Source organism: Lampetra fluviatilis, chromosome 25, assembly GCF_964198595.1.
Source record: "Lampetra fluviatilis chromosome 25, kcLamFluv1.1, whole genome shotgun sequence".
NCBI lineage: Eukaryota > Metazoa > Chordata > Hyperoartia > Petromyzontiformes > Petromyzontidae > Lampetra > Lampetra fluviatilis.
This window is the reverse complement of record NC_136299.1, coordinates 825,163-845,408: the sequence shown is the minus strand read 5'-3', so window position 1 is coordinate 845,408 and position 20,246 is coordinate 825,163. Positions and strand designations below refer to the sequence as shown.

The 20,246-nt window shown below is 49.7% G+C and overlaps 1 protein-coding gene across 1 annotated transcript in view; it reads left to right on the top strand.

Annotated features, from left to right (window-relative positions):
- Positions 1-20,246, top strand: part of LOC144941634 (plasminogen-like) — a 49,550-nt gene that overhangs the window by 6,244 nt on the left and 23,060 nt on the right. The window contains exons 6-10 of the mRNA XM_078867965.1: positions 1-121; positions 1,128-1,246; positions 9,334-9,505; positions 10,641-11,041; positions 12,241-12,367. Coding sequence (XP_078724091.1) covers positions 1-121; positions 1,128-1,246; positions 9,334-9,505; positions 10,641-11,041; positions 12,241-12,367 — 940 coding nt within the window. The remainder of the gene's footprint in view (positions 122-1,127; positions 1,247-9,333; positions 9,506-10,640; positions 11,042-12,240; positions 12,368-20,246) is intronic.

Sequence of the window (20,246 nt, the reverse complement as noted above, 5' to 3'; positions counted from 1 at the left end):
AAAACTGTTACCAGTGCTCCGGGGAAGATTATCAGGGAAATGTTTCTCAAACGCAATCGGGGAAAGAATGCCAGCGATGGGACTTTCAATCTCCACACACTCACAGTTTCACAGCCAACAGGTTACACATGCCTCTAGCACCCACTCTACACACCAGCTCCATTAATCTGAAACTATTAAAACTAAACAAAACAAAAATATTTTACCAGGTAAGGCCCACTGAGCTGTGTAGTTCTTTTTCAGAAGCGACCTGCTTATCACAAATTATCGCTCAACGAAGTGGCTTATTATCACGTGGACATTTATAGCAGCCAAATATTATTAAATGTGTGATGTTCATTCTAAACATGGAGGGAAAAACAGGAGGACCTGGAGAAAAATCCACGCAACCACGGAGAGAGAGACACACAAACTCCAAATTTACAGGTGTCAGAATCGGGATCAAACCCACGACCAGGCGAGGGAGTTAACATCTCACCACTACGGCGCCCTAACGGCTCTTGATCATGCAAAATGAATTCCCACTCAGTTGGGCGTTGCGGCGGTGGTCACCTCCTGCCAGGATGGCCACATTTTGTCAACTCTTTGAGGGGGTGATTCTAAACGCCAACGTGGCCACACATTCAGTTATTTTTGAGTTAATGGTCTGGACAAGGATGTGAGCGCTATGCCTGCAACGCTGCACACCCGTGTGTGTGCTGTTAAATCTGATAATCGGTTTCCAGTCGTTGGCCAGTGGGGACCACCACTGTGGTACTTATTTAATCGATCCAAGGAGGGAAGGATGATGGGTTGAGTCAACGCCCCAACCCTGGATTCGAACTCGCAACTCTTCTGATTGTGAGGTGCTTGCTCCACCGCCGACCAACTGGCGCACACGGTTGTGATGCGTTCCAGTCATAGCTCCATCAATCCTACAAAGCATATCCAAGTGACACGGATATGTTGTCAACTGAACCTTGCATGTGTCAGTTCGCTCTAACGGAGGCCTCTCCATCAGCAGGGCCCCATACCACACCACCATTACCTTGTACCAAAAACACACACATTAATGTACATTAAAATAAAATGCATCCCACGAATACCAGATGCACAAAGCAGACAAATAATTCACGGCTTCTCTCCAGATTCCCGGGCAACGAAATGAGGCACAATTTCTGCCGGAACCCGGACGGGCAGCCGAGGCCCTGGTGTCTCACCACGGACCCACTGCTGCGCTGGGAGCTCTGCGCGGTTCCCAAATGCCGTGAGTCCTCGCCCTCCCCGCCACCGCTCATCCTCAAATCCCCCGTGTAGCCTGTAACGGGCTGTTGGGGAAAGGGATGTCAGCGGGTAGTACCTATGAAGGCCGGCACGACACGCAAGGGGGTGAGTGGCCAACACCACGCCCGGCCACCTTTGTCTTCCTCGTGGCGATGTTTTCACACCAGGTACTCGTTTGCGGTTGAGTCGACCTAGCGGAGGCACAAGACCGGTTCAAATATTCACCATTTTAATTGGTTGTGAGCGGGAATCCAACTCTGGTCGATGGGTTCGAAACGCATGGCGCTAACCACTACGCCGCCGCTCCACAGCTCTGACTATGCAGTGCTGTAAAGGTCCGACTGTGCGTGTGACTTCGTTACCGGCTGCTGCTCAAGTCGTCGTCTGTCCACCCGGTCTCCGTAGACCACACAGGGGTCGAAGGGCGAATGAGGAGTGGGGGTGTAACAGGAAGGTGAACGTCACCTGTGAGTGTTATGTCTGTAATTCTCACAGATTGCGGCTCTGTACACGTTGTGACTCACTGCCAAATAAATACTTTAAGAGGACAGACGTGTTGGCAGTCACTGCATTGCGCGGCGCTTTTGGATGCGCATTCAGCCCATTGATTGTGTGTAGCCCAAGGGTAAGAGGGAGGGGCTAGAGATGGTATTTGCATGTAAATGTAAGATCGGAGGACGCCCTGAGGCTGTGGAGGTGGCCATTGCATTGTGAGAGATTAGCATGTCAATGTAAGAGAACCACCGCCATGGTGGATGTGCTAGTGAGACATTCAGCCTGTTGATTGTGTGTAGCCCAAGGGTAAGAGGGAGGGGCTAGAGATGGTATTTGCATGTAAATGTAAGATCGGAGGGCGCCCTGAGGCTGTGGAGGTGGCCATTGTATTGTGAGAGATTAGCATGTCAATGTAAGAGAACCACCGCAACGGTGGATTTGCTCGTGAGACATCCAGCCTGTCAATGCAAAGACATCCAACCTGGCAAGGCAACTCAGAGAGTCGGAAATAACAGCTAGCATCGACAGGTAGGATGGAACCATCATAGTCAGTTATGACTTAAACTGGTTAATAACATCCTTCCAATGATTGCTCAGTTTGTACCCATCTTCTCGGTTGAAATTGTGTCTGTGTTTATATATCTGGATGGCTTCATGAACAAATCTTTGTTGATAGCCAGTAGGTTTGCAGAGTACCTTCGTCTTGGAAAAAACAATGTCCTGTGTGCCCACATCGTTAAAACAATGATCAGCCACGGCCGAGGTATTGGTCCTACCGTGTTTCAGATCTGCCTTATGTTCACAAACATGGTCCGAGACATGTCGCTTAGTTTCCCCAATGTAACTACTGCCGCAGCCACAGACACAGCTTAGTTTGAAGACGCCGGGGTATTGCATGTCAGGGATGACATCTTTCACAGATGGGATCAGATCACAAATGTTATGTACTGTGTTAAATCGAACCTGGATCTTGTGTTTGTTGATGATTTTGGAAATATTTTTGGTAACCCCTGCTATGCATGGTAAGGTGATGATTTTGATTGGGTCCTCAGATGGTTCTTTCCCAATGGTTGGGGTGATAGTTTTACGGATTGTGAAGTCCGAATATCCATTCGTCTTGAGAGCTTGGTGTACATGCTCCAGTTCACTGGTTAGGTGGTGATGGTCGGAAATATAACGAGCTCTATGGTGTAGAGTTTTGATCAGGAAATTATTCTGGGCTGGATGGTGGTGGGAGTCAGGTTTTAGGTAGGCATTCGTATGAGTGGCTTTCCTGTAGACAGAGTGTCCCATTGAGTCATCTGGTCTCTTTTCGATTAAAACATCGAAAAATGGTAACTTGCCATCCTTTTCCACCTGGGTGTATGGAATTGACGTGGTTGAAGAATTTGCCCAGTGCGGGTAGGCCATGTGGCCAGATGACGAATGTGTCATCTACGTATCTCTTCCACAAGGAAGGACGTAGGCTGGATGCCTAAATGGAATCTCTCTCAAATTTCTCCATGAAAATATTGGCTACAACTGGAGATAAGGGAGAACCCATTGGGGTACCTTCAACTTATTTGTCGAATGTTCCATTCCAGGTGAAGTAAGTGTTGGTGAGGCAGTGTCTAACCAGGGCAGGTACATCATCATTCAGTCCTTGTTGGACCAAATCTTCAATGATTGCAATGGTGTCAGGCACAGGAACTTTGGTAAACAAAGATACCACATCAAAACTGACAAGCAAGTCACCTGAATATAGTGAGATGTCCTTAATTAGAGATACCAAGTGAGCTGAGTTAAGTACCGCTGAGGTGGTCTTGCCAGTGAATGGATGTAAGGTCTCAGACAGAAATCAGGCCAGTTTGTAGGTGGGTGAGTCAATGGTGGAGATGATAGGACGGAGTGGTGTACCTTCTTTATGGATTTTTGGTAAGCCATACAATCTAGGTGGTCTAGCAGCAGAGGGTTTTAGAGAGAGCCGCTATGTCGAATCAGTGATGATTTTGTTGGTTTTCATAACCAGGCTGTTGGTAGGATCTCTATTGATTTCAGTATAGCTACCATCATTAAGTAGGTCCTGAATTTTGTTATTGTATGTGGTTTTGTCCATGATGACAGTGGCATTGCCCTTGTTGGCTGAGAGGATGACTATGTCATCTTTCTTTTTTAGTTGAGAAAGCTCAAAGCGCTCATCCTTGCTGAAGTTGATAATAGGTGTCTTAGCGTTTTTGAGGATTGCGATTTCTAATTTTGCCACATCTGCAGGAATGTGTCCCAAACCCTTAAGGGCTACGTCGACCTGGGCAATGATATCGTCAACTGCGATGTGTTTAGGGGTGACTGCAAAATTCAACCCTTTAGCTAGAACCGATTTTAGGCTGTCGAAAATTGAGTTGTTACTCAGATTGATCACAATCTTGTCACCATCTAACTTTTTAAAGTGTGGATCTGGCTTCTTCTTGGACAGGACGTTGAACTTGGAAATCAGGTTATCTTTGCATTTAGCTGACATTGAGGCGGCTGAAGAGGCTGTCATGTTATCTACATGGTCCCAATCAGATGTAGACATTTTTTCTGTCAATGTTAAGTGTGATTGTAAGAGAGTCTTGTCTAAATTGTCTAGTTCAGGGGTCGGCAACCTGCGGCTCCGGAGCCGCATGCGGCTCTTTTGAACCTTGACCGCGGCTCTGGGGCGGATGCTAGCGAGGGGAGGAGGCGCACTGTGACACCTGCTCTGGCGTTGCCGCTGCTGACAGGTCGCCGCTCAGCTCCACACTGCCCGCCCGGTGACAGGCAATAACGTTGCCGTTGCTTTGTCACATGTTTGGAAGAAGTAAAAACCTTCCTGGGCAGCAAAGAGCTCACCTTTGCTGAGCTGGAACAGCCAGAGTGGCTGGAAAAATTACATTTTATGGTAGACATGACAGCACATCTAAACACGCTAAATACAACTCTTCAGGGGAAAGGAGGCACAGCCCTGCACATGCTGGAGGAGGTTTTGGCATTCGAGCGCAAGTTGACAGTGTTTGTCAAAGATTTACAGAGAGGTACACTGTCTCACTTTCCCTCTTTGAGAGAGTTCAAACAAAGTCATGATACGATAAATTTGGAATATTTCAAGTCTGCAATCACCACAATGCAAAGTTCGTTTGGGAAACGATTCTGTGAGTTCAGAGAGGAAAAAACGACATTATCCTTCCCTGTCACTCCCCTGGCGATCGATCCATCCCTATTGAATATGACTGCATTTGCAGGTGTAAGTCAACCTGATCTTGAGATGGAACTGGCTGATATAGCCGACAAAGATATATGGGTGTCCAAGTTCAAATGCTTGACCGCTACTCTTGAGGATGTTGCCCGTCAGAAGGCCATTCTGGCTCAGAATCATAAATGGAGTGATATTGAAAACCTTCCCAAACAGGACAAACTTGTATTCGAAACATGGAATGCCATCCCCAACACTTATATAAACATGAAAAAGTATGCATTTGGAGTCCTGTCGATCTTCGGCTCCACATATGTATGTGAGCAGGTCTTCTCCAACATGAACTATATTAAAAACAAACATCGATCACGCCTCACAGATGACAGCTTGCAAGCCTGTGTGAAAATGAAGGTGACGTCTTACAGCCCTGATGTGCAGACACTGTGCACTGAGGTTCAGGAGCAAAAATCCCATTAACCAGGTAATTTAGCTATTAATTTGCAAAAATATATTTTACATTGTTAAGTGAAAAAGTCCTTTTTTTATTCAGATTGACAGCTGACTGCACGATCCTGTATATAGCAATAAGGTAAGAAACAATATATGCAGTGTTATATTTGTTTTAATAGTTGCAATGGTTTTGCGGCTCCCAGTTTGTTTTTTCCTTCGGAAACGGGTCCAAGTGGCTCTTTATGTCTTAAAGGTTGCAGACCCCTGGTCTAGTTCAAATCGGAGCAATCTTATTCTCTCTGAAATCAGGGCTAGGCCGGCCCTGAATAAGACCGTTTAGCATTCGGAGAAGTGACGGCAGCAGATGTCAGTGTAAAGGCAATCGGTATTACCTTAGTGTCGCGGAATGTGGTTTTGTCCCTACCAGCGCTGAGCCAATTCTTCAATCACATCAATTCCATACACTCAGCCATCAAATTCACCATGAAAGTGGAAAAGGATGGCAAGTTACCATTCTTGGATGTTTTAATCGAAAAGAGACCAGATGGCTCAATGGGACACTCTGTCTACAGGAAAGCCACGCATACGGTGCCTACCTAAAACCTAACTCCCACCACCATCCAGCCCAGAAGAATTTCCTCATCAAAACTCTACACCATAGAGCTCGTTGTATTTCCGACCATCACCGCCTAGCCAGTGAACTGGAGCACGTACACCAAGCCCTCAAGATGAATGTGTAGTGAGCCCAAAGACGAGGGAGAGCCGGTACTTGAGGTAACACTTTTATATAACAAATAAACTCAATACAAGGTCCCTAACACAAAAGGGGTAACGGCCCCTTACACCCACCACTTGGGGAGGTATGGCCTCCGGGCTATCGTGCCTCCTAACACTGGGACTATGAACTCTCAGCCCTCTGACTAGGGGCCCTAGGGGAGGCTATCCTGACCCGACCCAGCCAAGATCCTCGGGTCCCGGCCACTGGCCCACTCAGTCCCGACTCTTAGAAGGACAGCGGGTCTGGGGGTCCCAAGCCAGATCCACACATTAAAAAGTTAGGCATGACAAGATTGTGATCAATCAGAGTAACAGCCCAATTTCCAACAGCCTAAATTCGGTTCTAGCTAAAGGGTTGAATTTCGCAGTCACCCCTAAACACATCCCAGTTGATATCATTGCCCAGGTCGACGTAGTCCTTAAGGGTTTGTGACACATTCCTGCAGACGTGGCAAGATCTGAAATCGCTGCAATCCTCAAAAACGCTAAGACACCTATTAGCAACATCAGCAAGGATGAGCGCTTTGAGCTTTCTCAACTAAAAAAGAGAGATGACATAGTCATCCTCTCAGCCGACATGGGAAATGCCACTGTCATCATGGACAAAACCACATACAATAACAAAATTCAGGACCTACTTAATGATGGCAGCTATACCAAAAAATCAATAGAAATCCTACCGACAGCCTGGTTACAAAAACCAACAAAATCATAACTGATTCGGCATCTTTAATCAAACCAAACAAGTGGCTCTCTCTAAAACCCTCTGCTGCTAGACCACCCAGATTTTATGGCTTACCAAAAATCCATAAAGAAGGTACACCACTCCGTCCTATCGTCTCCACCATTGACTCACCCACCTTCAAACTGGCCTGATTTCTGTCTGAGACCTTACATCCATTCACTGGCAAGACCACCTCAGCGGTACTTAACTCGGCTCACTTGGTATCTCTAATTAAGGACATCTCACTATCTTCAGGTGACTTGTCAATTTCGATGTGGTATTTTTGTTTACCAAAGTTCCTGTGCCTGACACCATTACAATAATTGAAGATTTGGTCCAACAAGGACTGAATGCTGATGTACCTGCCCTGGTTAGACACTGCCTCACCAAGACTTACTTCACCTGGAATGGAACATTCTACAAACAAGTTGAAGGTACCCCAATGGGTTCTCCCTTATCTCCAGTTGTAGCCAATATTTTCAAGGATAAATTTGAGACAGATGCCATCCAGGCATCCATCCTACATCCTTCCTTGTGGAAGAGATACATAGATGACACGTTCGTCAACTGGCCACATGGCCTACCAGCGCTGGACCAATTCTTCAACCACATCAACTCTGTCTACAGGAAAGCCACTTATACGGATGCCTACATAAAACCTGACTCCCACCACCATCCAGCCCAGAAGAATTCCCTCATCAAAACTCTACACCATAGAGCTCGTTGTATTTCCGGCCATCACCACCTAGCCAGTGAATTTGAGCACGTACACCAAGCCCTCAAGATGAATGGATATTTGGACTACACAATCCGTAAAGCTATCACCTCACCCGTTGGGAAAGAACCATCTGAGGGCCCAAAACCATCACCTTGCCATACATTGCAAGGGTTACCAAAAAGATTTCCAAAATCATGAACAAACACAAGATCCAGGTTCTATTTAACACAGTACATAAAATTCATGATCTGATCCTATCTGTGAAGGATGTCATCCCTGACATGCAATATCCGGGTATCTACAAACTAAGCTGTGTCTGCGGCAGTAGTTACATTGGGGAAACTAAGCAACATGTCTCGAACCGTGTTCGTGAATATAAGGCAGATCTGAAACACGGTAGAACCAATACCGTGGCCATGACTGATCATTGTTTTAATGTTGTGGGCACACACGAAATTGATTTTTTCCAGACGAAGGTACTCTGCAAACCTACTGGCTAACAACACAGATTAGTTCATGAAGCTATCCAGACATATAAACACAGACACAATTTCAACTGAGAAGATGGGTACAAACTGAGCAATCATTGGAAGGACGTTATTAACCGAGCACATCCAACGTTGCCGTGGTTCTCTTACATTGACATGCTAATCTCTCACAATACAATGGCCACCTCCACAGCCTCAGGGCGCCCTCCGATCTTACATTTACATGCAAATACCATCTCTAGCCCCGCCCACTTACCCTTGGGCTACACACAATACAATGACCACCTCCACAGCTTTGGTGGCGCCCGACAGGCTAATCTCTCACAATACAAAGGCCACTTGCCTCAGCCTCTGTGGTTTGACCAGCTCTAGCTCCACCCACCTACCTTGATGCACCCATCTCAGGCCTATTTAAGACCTTGTCTCAGCAGTTTTCTCTCTCTCTCTCGCCTGAAGACGATTGCTTGTGTTGCGATCGATACGTCGTGATATTTTTTAATTATTTTTCTATCTACGTGGCTTTACCAAAAGACCCATAGAATATATGGTGACCTCTATAGGCATGCAATTAAACAGTGTAGTATTACTTAATAATACGCTTCCACACAGCACTAAGCCTGTAGCTATCAGAACGGTTACAATTATTTTATTTATTAGTTGCTCAATCGCATGTCACTGTTTTAACTTACTGGGCAACTTCAACAACAGAATCAGCTCATGGATTTATACTGGAGGAATCCAATGAGCTATGAAGCTCTTTTTCACCAATAACAAGGAGTGATGTCCAATATATTGGTACGACCGGCCAGATGGCTCAGTGCGAAGCAAGCGGCTCACAATCGGAAAGTTGTGAGTTTCACATCCTGGTTGTCGGTTGACCCGGCCCATCATCTCTTAATGAAATATAAATGAGTACTACTTTGTAGGGAAGTCAACCAATTACATACGGCTGGGTGGCTCAGCTTTGGAGTGAGCAGTTCGCAATCGGAAGGTTGTGGGGGTGGCGGGTGGTAACTCAGCCTATCATCCCTCAGAGGTCGATAAAATATGTACCACTTTGTAGGGAAGTCAACCACGGTTGTCCTATGCACAGACTCACGCCCCTCGCCATAGGAATGTAGAATTTCCACCACTGGCTTTGCAGGGCTGTAAACAGGACATTGAGCGCAAACGCCTCTGAGCTCATTTAAGCAGCAGGAGATCGCGCCGACTTTTGCCGTTTTTCCAGAGCATGTGCCTGCGATACTGCCGGCCGTGAATTCCTCGCAGCGGTGCGTGGAAGACAGTGGGGCGAGCTACCGAGGCACCCAGTCCACCACTCGCTCGGGCAAGCAGTGCCAAGCCTGGAGCTCCCAGTACCCTCACAAGCATGGAGTAATGCCGGAGAGTTACCCTTGCAGGTGAGTCACCCGCTGTGCCACCAGCGAGGCACCGTGCCGCAGTGTGCGCAGCCCGAATTGCCCACTGCATCTTTACCTCCTCCTCACGACCATCGACAATGATGCACATAATTACGGAATTTTCGGGCGGTGATGCGGGCCTGTTTGGTAGAATATTTGCCGCTTGTCGCAGAGAGGTTCAGCGGTTCAAGTTCGGCAGGCTGCCCTGGTTATTCCTGCGAGCATATTCACCATAACACCCGAAGGCGCCGTCCGCTTAACAGTGATGTCATTTGAAATAAGTAGGTCCATCGTGTACCGGCATCAAGTTTGTTTTTAAATTTCTCGCAAATTACTCAATTGGGATCACACATAGCGACTCAGCCCATCATCCCTCAGGGGTCGATAAAATTGAGTACCACTTTATAGGGAAGTCGACAGTGGTTGTCCTGTACACTGGTTCCTACGGGGCCATAACGAGAAGATGAGCACCGCCTCAATGCTCATTTGAGCAGAAAATAACTTTAGACTTTTTTGATGATGCATTTGTATCATTCATGTGATTGATATATATTTTTTTCGTGACATCTAAAGTTGACGTCAGTTGTTGGGCAGCAGGGTGGTGGCAGCGCAGTGGTAATACTTCGTGCCTCACAGCAAGACGGACCTGAGGTCGATTCCTGTGTGGAGTTTCTATATAACGCGTCGCAGGCTTTCGCGACCAATATTATCCATAATAGAGGGAGGTTTTTGGGTCTGATCACGTAAATATGAATGTGTTGTTAAACCCGTCACCAACCGACACAGCCAGTAATTGTAAATGTTGTGGGTTTACTGTCCTATACACCGGTGTGCTAGACTAGTAACTAATTGCCACGTTTTGTTTACGTGGCAAACCTTAATAATTGGTTGTGTTGGGTGATGACAGGTTTAACGGCACATTTATATTTTCTGCCGTCATTCCCCACAGACTTCCTCTGCGTTTTATTGGTTTCCTCCCATAGCTAAAAAACACACCCAATGTAACTGAGATTGACCAAACATACCAATGCAGTGGGACCCTACGTGGCTTTCCTGCGTAAATAGATAAATATTATACATGTACAAATAATTAATTGTCGGAGGTGTAGAGTCTTATAAATAAACGATCATGCAGGGGCCTGGAGGAAAATTTCTGTCGGAACCCGGACGGAGCGGCCTCGCCGTGGTGCTACACGATGGACCCCAGCTCACGCCTCGAGTTCTGCGACATCCCAAAGTGCCGCGACTCCCACCGAACCCTGACGGAGGCTGGGCGGGGACCCCTGCCCCCCCTGCTCCCACGGCCGCCTCTTGCCCCCCTGCCCCCTCGGCCCTCCCTGCCCCCACGGCCGCCTCTCGCCCCCCTGCCCCCTCGGCCCTCCCTGCCCCCAGAGCCGCCTCTCGCCCCCCTGCCCCCATGGCCGCCTCTCGGCCCCCTGCACCCACAGCCCTCCCTGCCCCCAGGGCTGCCTCTCGCTCCCCTGCCCCCCCTGGCTCCACTGCCGGCGCTGCCTCACCTCGACGTCCCACAGAGTGGTGGGTCCCTCGCTCGAAGCGCGTCCTCGTCCCTTTACGCTTTCGTACAACAGTCACCCTACATCTGATTTAATGTTTCTCCGATGTAATTGAGCAATCCGTCCGAGCTGACTTACGCAACAGGAGATTTGTAGTTTAGCATTGACTTGTCTGCGCGATATTGTTGAAGTAGTGCAGCTGTATTGCTCCAATTGCTCCATCGCTTAATTTGATTTTTTTTTAAATGCTTTTGGCCTTTTGGGAACGTCACGCATTCTGGTCTCTTGAATTATCACCTGGTTAAGCAAATATCCTTAACTGAAAACGCTTAAGGCAGTTTCAAGCTAATCGTAATATCTAAATTTGCGTGTGAGAATTCTTCCACAACTAAAATATAGGTATTTTTGTGTTGCAACTTCTACAACTCACTGGCAAGCGAGCTGAACGAATCATAATCGGTGCGTTAAACAACACTCCTTTATCCGTGAATAGTAACAAGCCCTTTTGTGTATGGAGGAGGCTAGGGTTGGCACTGCTCTGGAATTGATCCTGATAGTCCAGGAATTGGTATAATCTGCGTTCGAGGGGCAGAAATTATATGTTTTACCGAGATCTTGTACCGGTATCGTGTTGCACTTTATTGCAGCAAACTGCAGAGTAAACAGACTTGAGCTGACTGAAAAATATAAGTCCGAGCTTTGGTCTTTGGAAAAGTTGGCAACCCCTACACGATGTGCTTTGGGAAGGCCTGAAACAAAATGTCACTGATTTTATATATATTCTTGTTATTTTAAGGCCACAGGGTTATAGACAAATGTGGTGTTATTTGTGTGTGTGCACCACTGTTGATGCAGCATCACTTAATCAAAGTTGTGTTCATTTTGTAGTGTTGTGTTTTCTCAATCTAATGTATTCAATACATTTGCCAAATTAGAAAAATTACCCAGACAAGAACCTCAATTGGGATTATACACAGCAGCAGCAATCATCGCCCCCTACTCTCAGGCCAATGCTCACTTGCAGGCCAGGTGCTAAGTCACCTCGTGCTGCACAGGGACAGCTGCCACTCCAAATGTTTGAGATGAGATGTCATGCAAGCTAATTTGATTTGCTGAGGCATGTGAGCAAGTAGCATATAAGTGCAAATATTCGATGCGAATATTACTTACATTGCTTAACATTTAGTATCAATTCACAGAGTGGTGTGCTGGGTTGTGCAGAGCAGGAGGAGTGCATGCAGTGCAACGGAGGGGGCTATCGAGGGAGAGTGTCTCGCACGGAGTCTGGGCGAGAATGCCAGCACTGGGCGGCACAGAGTCCTCACCAACACAACCACACGCCGGACAGGTGCGCACCACCCCCACTCCATGCACAGTGCCACCACCACCACCGTTCCAGCTTCCAGCTGCGACCCTAATCTCTGCCCTGGGTGGCACGGAGGTGGTACAGCGGAAATGCTCCTACCTCACATCAAGAAGGGCCTTGGTTCGATTCCTGGCTCAGGTGTCTTTTTGCGTGTAGTTTGTAAGTTCTCCCCCTCTTCTGTATGGGTTTCCTCTGGGTTCTCAGGTTAGTTTCTCCCTCATCGCTGAAGATTCATAGACTGCAACTGGCATTGGGCAAAACATCCCAAAGCAAAAAAAATATTCGACAATTTTAATCAATTGGGATTACACAGCAACATCGCCCCCTCCTCCCATTCCAAATACTTGCCAGGACACTCTTGAAAAAGAGTCTTGAGTATCATTGAGCTTTCCCGGGTAAACAACAATAATAACTATTTACTATTTGTATTTTTACCAGGTAAGGCCCACTGAGCTATATAGCTCTTTTTCAGAAGCGACCTGGCCACAAATGAACCTTATGGCGGTACCCCGGGGTACCATAGTACCCCGGCTCTCGCATAATGTCTGTGATGTAGTAGTCTGTTGATGGTCGGCGTTGCGGCAATCGACTCATCTCGACGAGATGTACACGATGCACTATGGTGCATACGAGCGTTCACGGTTTCAGTGAAATCGTCCTCGCTGCGTTTTGACATCACGGAGTAGCACTGATTTCAGATTGATTGGTACCCCAGTCGTGGAGTTAAGTACACCCCTGGAAAAAATAATGTCCCAGAAATAAAATATTTAATTGCCTCGGCCATTTTGTATTATTTGGTACCCCGGGGTACCGCCATAAGGATTAAATGATAGCTCAACGGAGTGGCTTATCACGTGGAAATTTAATGCAGCCCAATACTCTAAATGTGTGATGTTTATTCTAAATGTGGAGGGAAAAACTGGAGGATCCAGAGAAAATTCCACGCGGCCACGGCGAGAACAAACAAGCTCCAAATGTACAGGAATTCGGGTCAGGATCTAACCCATGACCTCCTGTATAGCAGGCAAGGTAGTTACCATCTCACCGCCGTGGCGCCCACAACAATGTGCATCTGTGTAGTGCCATAAGAGGGGAGGCGCTGCTGGGGGCTCTGGGACCCTAGACAGATAAGCCTCGGCGCCAGGCGCTAGGATCCCAGGCAACCCAGATGCTTAAGCCCCTTGGCGCCACCAACGGGGGGGGGGGAGGGGGCTGTGTGTACTCTGTGGGATACCTGGGGGCGCACACAACCCCACCCCTCGTTGGGGACGAGGCATAAAAGGGCAGCTCCCTGGCCGATCGAGGCCAGTCGCAGCTCAAGACCCAAGACCCAAGACCAGCCAGCTTAGGGACCCTGGACCCCCTCGTCCCGCTTGTCCTTGTAAGGGCCGGGACGCTGTGAGGGCCAGTGGTGGGACTCTGGGACTCCTGGCTCTACGTCCTTGTAAGGGCGAGATCCGAGGAAGCCAGAGTCCAGACCCGCACCTTGGCTGGGTCGGGTCAGATTAGCCTCCCCTAGGGTAATTGTAGCCGGAGGACCCCAGAGCGTAGCCAGAGCAGTGTATCTAGGCTGTGTACCTAGGCTGTGTACCTAGGCTGTAACAGAGTATCAGGACTGTTGGAGTGTTGTATTGTAATAAAGAAGTTACCTCTACAAGTATTCTCAGGTTTTTTCGGTAAAGTCACGTAGGTAAAAACATTAAAATTAATGAAAGTAAAATAAAACAAAACAAAATAAAATTCACGACGTTTCGGAGGCAACACAAGTCTCCGTCATCAGGTGGGACCGTCACAGCCGAATTAGCTGCATCAAGTGAAGCAATGATTCAAGATGTAATCCCTTATAAGCAAGTTGAAGGGAGGTGGAGAGGGGGGGGGGAGAGCTTATCAGGCTGTGGTAGCCAATGAATGGAAACGTATCGGGAGGGAGGAGGAGCGGTGATCAAAGACTGCACGCAGTGCTCAACACAATGAATGGAGACGTGTCGGGACGGAGGGCGAGCGGCGATCAAAGACTGCACGCAGTGCTCAACACAATGGAGACGCGCCGGGACGGAGGGCGAGCGGTGATCAAAGACATCACGTAGTGCTCAACACAATGAATGGAAACGTGGCGAGCGGTGATCAAAGAACAATGAAGAGATTACTGTTAAACACTGTGGATGTTAACACTCGGTGAAGTAAATTAAAATAGTGCCTGTCAGATAAGATGGTCCAAAAAGTGTAATTAAGTCTTTTTTGCGTGGTTAATAACATCTTTCCAGTGATTACTGAGTTTGTACCCATCATCACGGTTGAAATCATGTCTGTGTTTGTATATTTGTATGGCTTCGTGTACAAACCTTTGATGGTAGCCCGGAGGTTTGCAGAGAACCTTGGCCTCGGAAAAGACAATTTCATGAGAGCCCGCCGAGTTGTAGCAATGATCGGCAACGGCCGAAGAATCAGTTCTGCCGTGTTTCAGATCTGACTTGTGCTCGCGGACACGATCAGCAACATGACGTTTTGTTTCTCCAATGTAGCAATCACCACAAATGCAACTCAATTTGTAGACTCCAGGATACTGTAAGTCAGGAACGACATCCTTCACAGAGGGAATCAGATCACGGATTTTATGCACTGTACTGAATCGGACTTGGATCTTATGTTTGTTTAGAATTTTGGAGATCTTTTTGGTCACGCCTGCTATGTATGGTAACGTGATAGTTTTGGTCAGAGTTTCATGTGGTTGTTTCTGTGTGGTGGGAGAGACAGCTTGGCGGATAGTGCGGTCAGAGTATCCGTTCATCCTGAGGGCCCGATGTACATGTCTTAATTCATCAGTCAGGTGGTGTTGGTCAGAAATGCAATGGGCTCTGTGGTATAGCGTTTTGATGAGAGAATTCTTTTGAGATGGGTGGTGGTGGGAATCCGGTTTCAAGTAGGAATTTGTGTGGGTGGCTTTCCTGTAGACAGAATGTCCCAAGGATCCGTCAAGCCTCCTCTTAAACAGAATATCCAAGAATGGTAGTTTACCGTCTTTCTCCACTTCCATGGTGAATCTGATAGATGGGTGTCTAGAATTGATGTGGTCCAAGAAGTGGTTCAATGCTGGGAGGCCATGTGGCCAGATGACGAAAGTGTCATCCACATATCTCTTCCACAGGGAAGGACGCAGGGTGGATGTCTGGATGGCGTCTGATTCAAACTTTTCCATGAACATGTTGGCTATAACTGGTGACAAGGGGGAGCCCATAGGGGTACCCTCATTCTGTTTGTAGAAGGTGCCATTCCAGGTAAAATAGGTGTTGGTGAGGCAATGCCTAACCAGCGCAGGTACATCAGAATTCAATCCATGTTGGACTAAGTCCTCAATTATTGTTAGGGTGTCCGGTACTGGGACTTTGAATCATTGCTTCACTTGATGCAGCTAATTCGGCTGTGACGGTCCCACTTGATGACGGAGACTTGTGTTGCCTCCGAAACGTCGTGAATTTTATTTTGTTTTGTTTTATTTTACTTTCATTAATTTTAATGTTTTTACCTACGTGACTTTACCGAAAAAAACCTGAGAATATGAATCATTGCAGTCACGAAAGCTTCAAATCTAGAACCTCTACAAGTGTTTCCGGAACCCATTACATTTGGCGTCAGAAGTGGCCATGGAGACAAGAAGTAAGCCACGTACCTTCAGTCCTGACGGCGATGTCGAGGAGCAAGCAGCGATGGGGCGGCCAACGCCGGCCGACAACGACACCACACCGCCGGCCGACAACGACGCCGCACCGCCAGCTGAGCAGCTGTCTGCTCCACCGGCCATCCCCTCTCCAGCGTCGGGAGCAGGGATGGAGGAAGCGCTGCTTCGCCTCACAGAGCTGCTCTATGCCACCACCTCCCTCCTGGGCGAGATGCGGCGCTCACAGGCGATGGCGGGAGGGAGAAAAGTGGCGCAGCGGCCGCCCGAGACCACCGCCGCCGCCGTCCCCGCCACAAACATGGTGGACGCCACCGTTGTTCCCGCCACCGCCGTTCCCGCCACAAATGTGGGGGATACTTCCGGGTGTGTCGTCACTTCCGCCGGGGGAGCAATGACCGCTGGGAGCAACGTCACTTCCGGGCCCAGCGCGGTCCAACCAAACAACGTCGCGTCATCAGCGATGCGTCCCTCTCCGCCGGCTGACAGCGCCGGGTCGCCAGGCAACGAACGCGGGTCTCACGTCCAGCAACGCCTGCCGGAACTCAAGGTATATTCTTCAGAGGGGGGTGAGTGGGCAGCGTTCGAACGCCGGTTCGTCTCTCTTATAGAGACGTCCGGCTGGTCAGAGGATGAAGCGCTCCATGGCCTCCCGGCCATGCTCGACGACGACGCTCTCGCAGCACTCCTTGCGGTGCCACGGGCGAAACGAGTCACGCTCACGGACGCCCTTCATCAGATGCGGCTGATTTATGGACCCCCGTCCGAAGCACGTCACCGCTTCGATGTGAGGAGGAAGAAGGCCTCCGAGTCGGCGATGGGGTACCGCAGCGCGCTGCTGGCCATGGCGCGGGTTGCCTACCCTCGCATGGATGAAGACGCTGTGGAGTCACTCGTGCTGCAGAAGCTCATGAGCTTGGCCCGGCAGCTTCGAGTTGCCATGCCGACAGCCGACGACGACTTCACGTCGCTACGTGCTACCAGGTGCATCCAAGCACACCTCCATTGCGATGAGGACACGACCATCGCCGCCTGCGCAGGCCCACCTGATGCACAAGCCTATGACGTGCATTCGGGGCCTCATCAGGCCTTCGCGGCAACAGGAAGTTGCGGATCGTCCAACTGGCGATCCCAGCGGGATCACCACCAGCGGGACCGGCCAACCTCGCGCCAGGACGGGGCGTCCATCATCTGCCACAACTGTGGCCTTCGGGGCCATGTGGCGTCCGGCTGCCGGGTCCCCCGACGCCGGATTTCAGGACCTCCGACCCCGGCGCCTCGCTCACCACCGTATCCTCGGCATACCCAGGCGAGTCGCGACACCTCGCACTCTCGGCCCCCACTTACACCAAGCACGCACCCTCACACCACACAGGGGGGGTCATGCTTCGGAGGAGGGGGATTCGGGCCCATCATTGAGCAACCGGGCGCTCGGACCATGTCAATGGTCCGAGTTGGCCCATAGGGTCGTTGCCGTGGCGGCAGGGTCCTCTGCCGTAGTGGGTTCCATCGAGGGGGTTGATGTTCGTATGTTGATCGACACGGGTGCGTCGGTGACCATCATTTCAGACATAATTGATAACATTCTGCCCGATATATGCCGTCCCTTGCAGCTAGTTGATGTGCCATGCTATGCCAAAAATGGGGGTTCGTTGGGCATCACCGGACGGATCAATGCTTAGATCCGCATTGCTGACGTCCAATTAGTTGGGCCCATTTTGGTCTCATCAACCCTCGCCGTTCCGTGCCTCCTCGGAACAGATTTCTTGGTGAAGATGCCCATTAAAATTCTCATTAACAAAGGGTGTATTGAGCTCCCCTCTGGCCGACGCATGGCCTTCCTGCCCACACCCACTCGGTTGCACTCCGCATCTACGACGGTGCAGGCGTTGGCGGCCTGTACAATTCACATTCCTCCCGGCTCTCAGATGTTAGTTCCCCTCCGGTTTCGTAAACCCCTTGACTACGAGGCGTTCATGGGGGGTGCTGTGATTGGGCCTTCGTGTTCAGCTGAGCGGGTGTCGGGCCTCGTGTGTGCACAAACGCTCGTGCGAAGCGACCACGACCCTTTTATCCAGGTCCTTAACGCGGGATTGGATACGGCCGTTATCTGTCAGGGAATGGTGCTTGCTCACGCGACGCCAGCCCCGTCAGAAGATGTGATCATGGGTCACGTAGGGGGCGAGTCCTCTTCCGTTGCCAAGCCAGGTCCTGACCAGGATGGCTCGACGCGCTTTGCTCCACTTCTGCCGATTTGTCACCAATACAGCATGCTAAATTACGCACGCTGCTGAGCAATTTCGCCGACATTTTCAGTCAAAGCAAATTCGACATTGGCTGCACTAAATTGCTAAGCCACCACATCGATGTCGCTCCAATTCGTCAAAACCCATTCTGGTTGAGCCCGGCCGAGAAGGAACATGTATGGGTGGCCGTCAACGATATGTTGGCGGCCGATGTCATTGCCCCATCAAATAGCCCATGGGGGGCGCCGATCGTTCTTGTTAAGAAGCACGACGGGAGCCTCCGCTTTTGTGTTGACTTCAGGAAACTTAATAAGATTTCTGTAGCCGACGCCTACCCGCGTCCCAGGATGGATGAGTCGCTCGATGCCTTAGCAGGTGCGCACTACTTCTCCACCTTGGATCTCCTCTCGGCGTTTTGGCAGCTACCCCTTGATGATGCATCCAAACCAAAGACGGCCTTTCGTACGCCGCAGGGACTGTTCTAATTCAACAGACTTCCCATGGGTCTTCACTCGGCCCCGGCGACGTTCCAGCGCCTGATGGAGCTGGTCCTCGCTGGGCTCCAGTGGGATTCTTGCCTAATCTACCTCGACAATGTCATCGTGTTCAGCAAAACTTTTGATGAACACCTCACACGATTGAAGGCAGTTTTCCTTAAAATGCGGGCGGCTAACCTCAAATTCAAACTGCAAAAGCGCCACCTCATGAGGGATTCGGTTCGTTACTTGGGCCATATTGTCAGCCGCTCGGGAATTGCCATGGACCCCGAAAAGACAAATTGCGTGCGCTCATGGCCAACTCCTACTTCTGTTGGGGAGGTGCTGAGTTTTATCGGCTTCGCCTCATATTATCGACGATTTGTTGCGGGATTCGCATCCATCGCGAAGCCCCTCCGCATTAACGGCCAAAGGGATAAAATTCCATTGGGGAGAGTTAGAACAGGCCTCATTCAATGGCATCCGAAAAGCACTGGTCGATGCTCCTACCCTGTCTTATCCAGATTTTACCACTCCGTTCATTCTGGATACAGACGCCAGCAACACCGGAATTGGAGGAGTGCTGTTGCAAATTGTCAATGGAGTGGAGCGCGTCGTCGCTTATGGCAGCAGGGTGCTGTTGCCCGCGGAGCAACGTTACTGCGTGACGTGCCGCGAATTGCTTGCTATCGTTTTTTTCATAAAGCAGTGCAGACCCTACCTGTATGGCAGGCATTTCACAGTACGCTCCGACCACGCGGCACTACAATACGCCTTGCGAGTGGACCAACCATCTGGACAGCTCTCGCGTTGGCTCAAGATCCTCCAGGACTTTGCGTTCACTGTCATTTACCGCAAGGAGATTCAACATGGGAACGCCGATGGGTTGTCGCGACTGCCGACCAATGGGCGCTGTGCTTGTTTTTTGGGTGCGGGGTGTTGTAGGCAGCCTGATGGGGTACCGCCCCCCATCCCTTGCGGCCGCGGCCGGGGATGGGGTTGGGGACCACGAGGCTCCCTCCATGCAAGTTCCGCAGGACGCATTGCTGGGCCTTGGGTTGGACGACTGGGGACGTCTTCAGATGGAAGACGTCTCCCTCCTCAAATTGAGACGCCGTGCTAGGGATGCCGATTGTCACAGGGGGCAGGGGGGCCCCGTATCATATGTCATCCGGGAAGGCGTCCTCATGCATTGGGATGGGGGGTCCCAATCTCACACGTTGGTGGTGCCCGCCTCCCTGCGGGGGCGGCTTGTGTGGGAAACCCACAGTCGCCTCTTGCACTTGGGTGTTCAGAAAACACTAGCTAAAATCCAATTGGAATTTTTCTGGCCGGGCATGGCAAACGATATGGCTGACCTTGTGCAAGGTTACACAGAATATGCACGGCGGAAACCACCTGCTAGGCCGTCCTGCCCGCCACTCCAATCCATTAAGGTTTCCCGGGTGAATGAGATCGTCGCATTG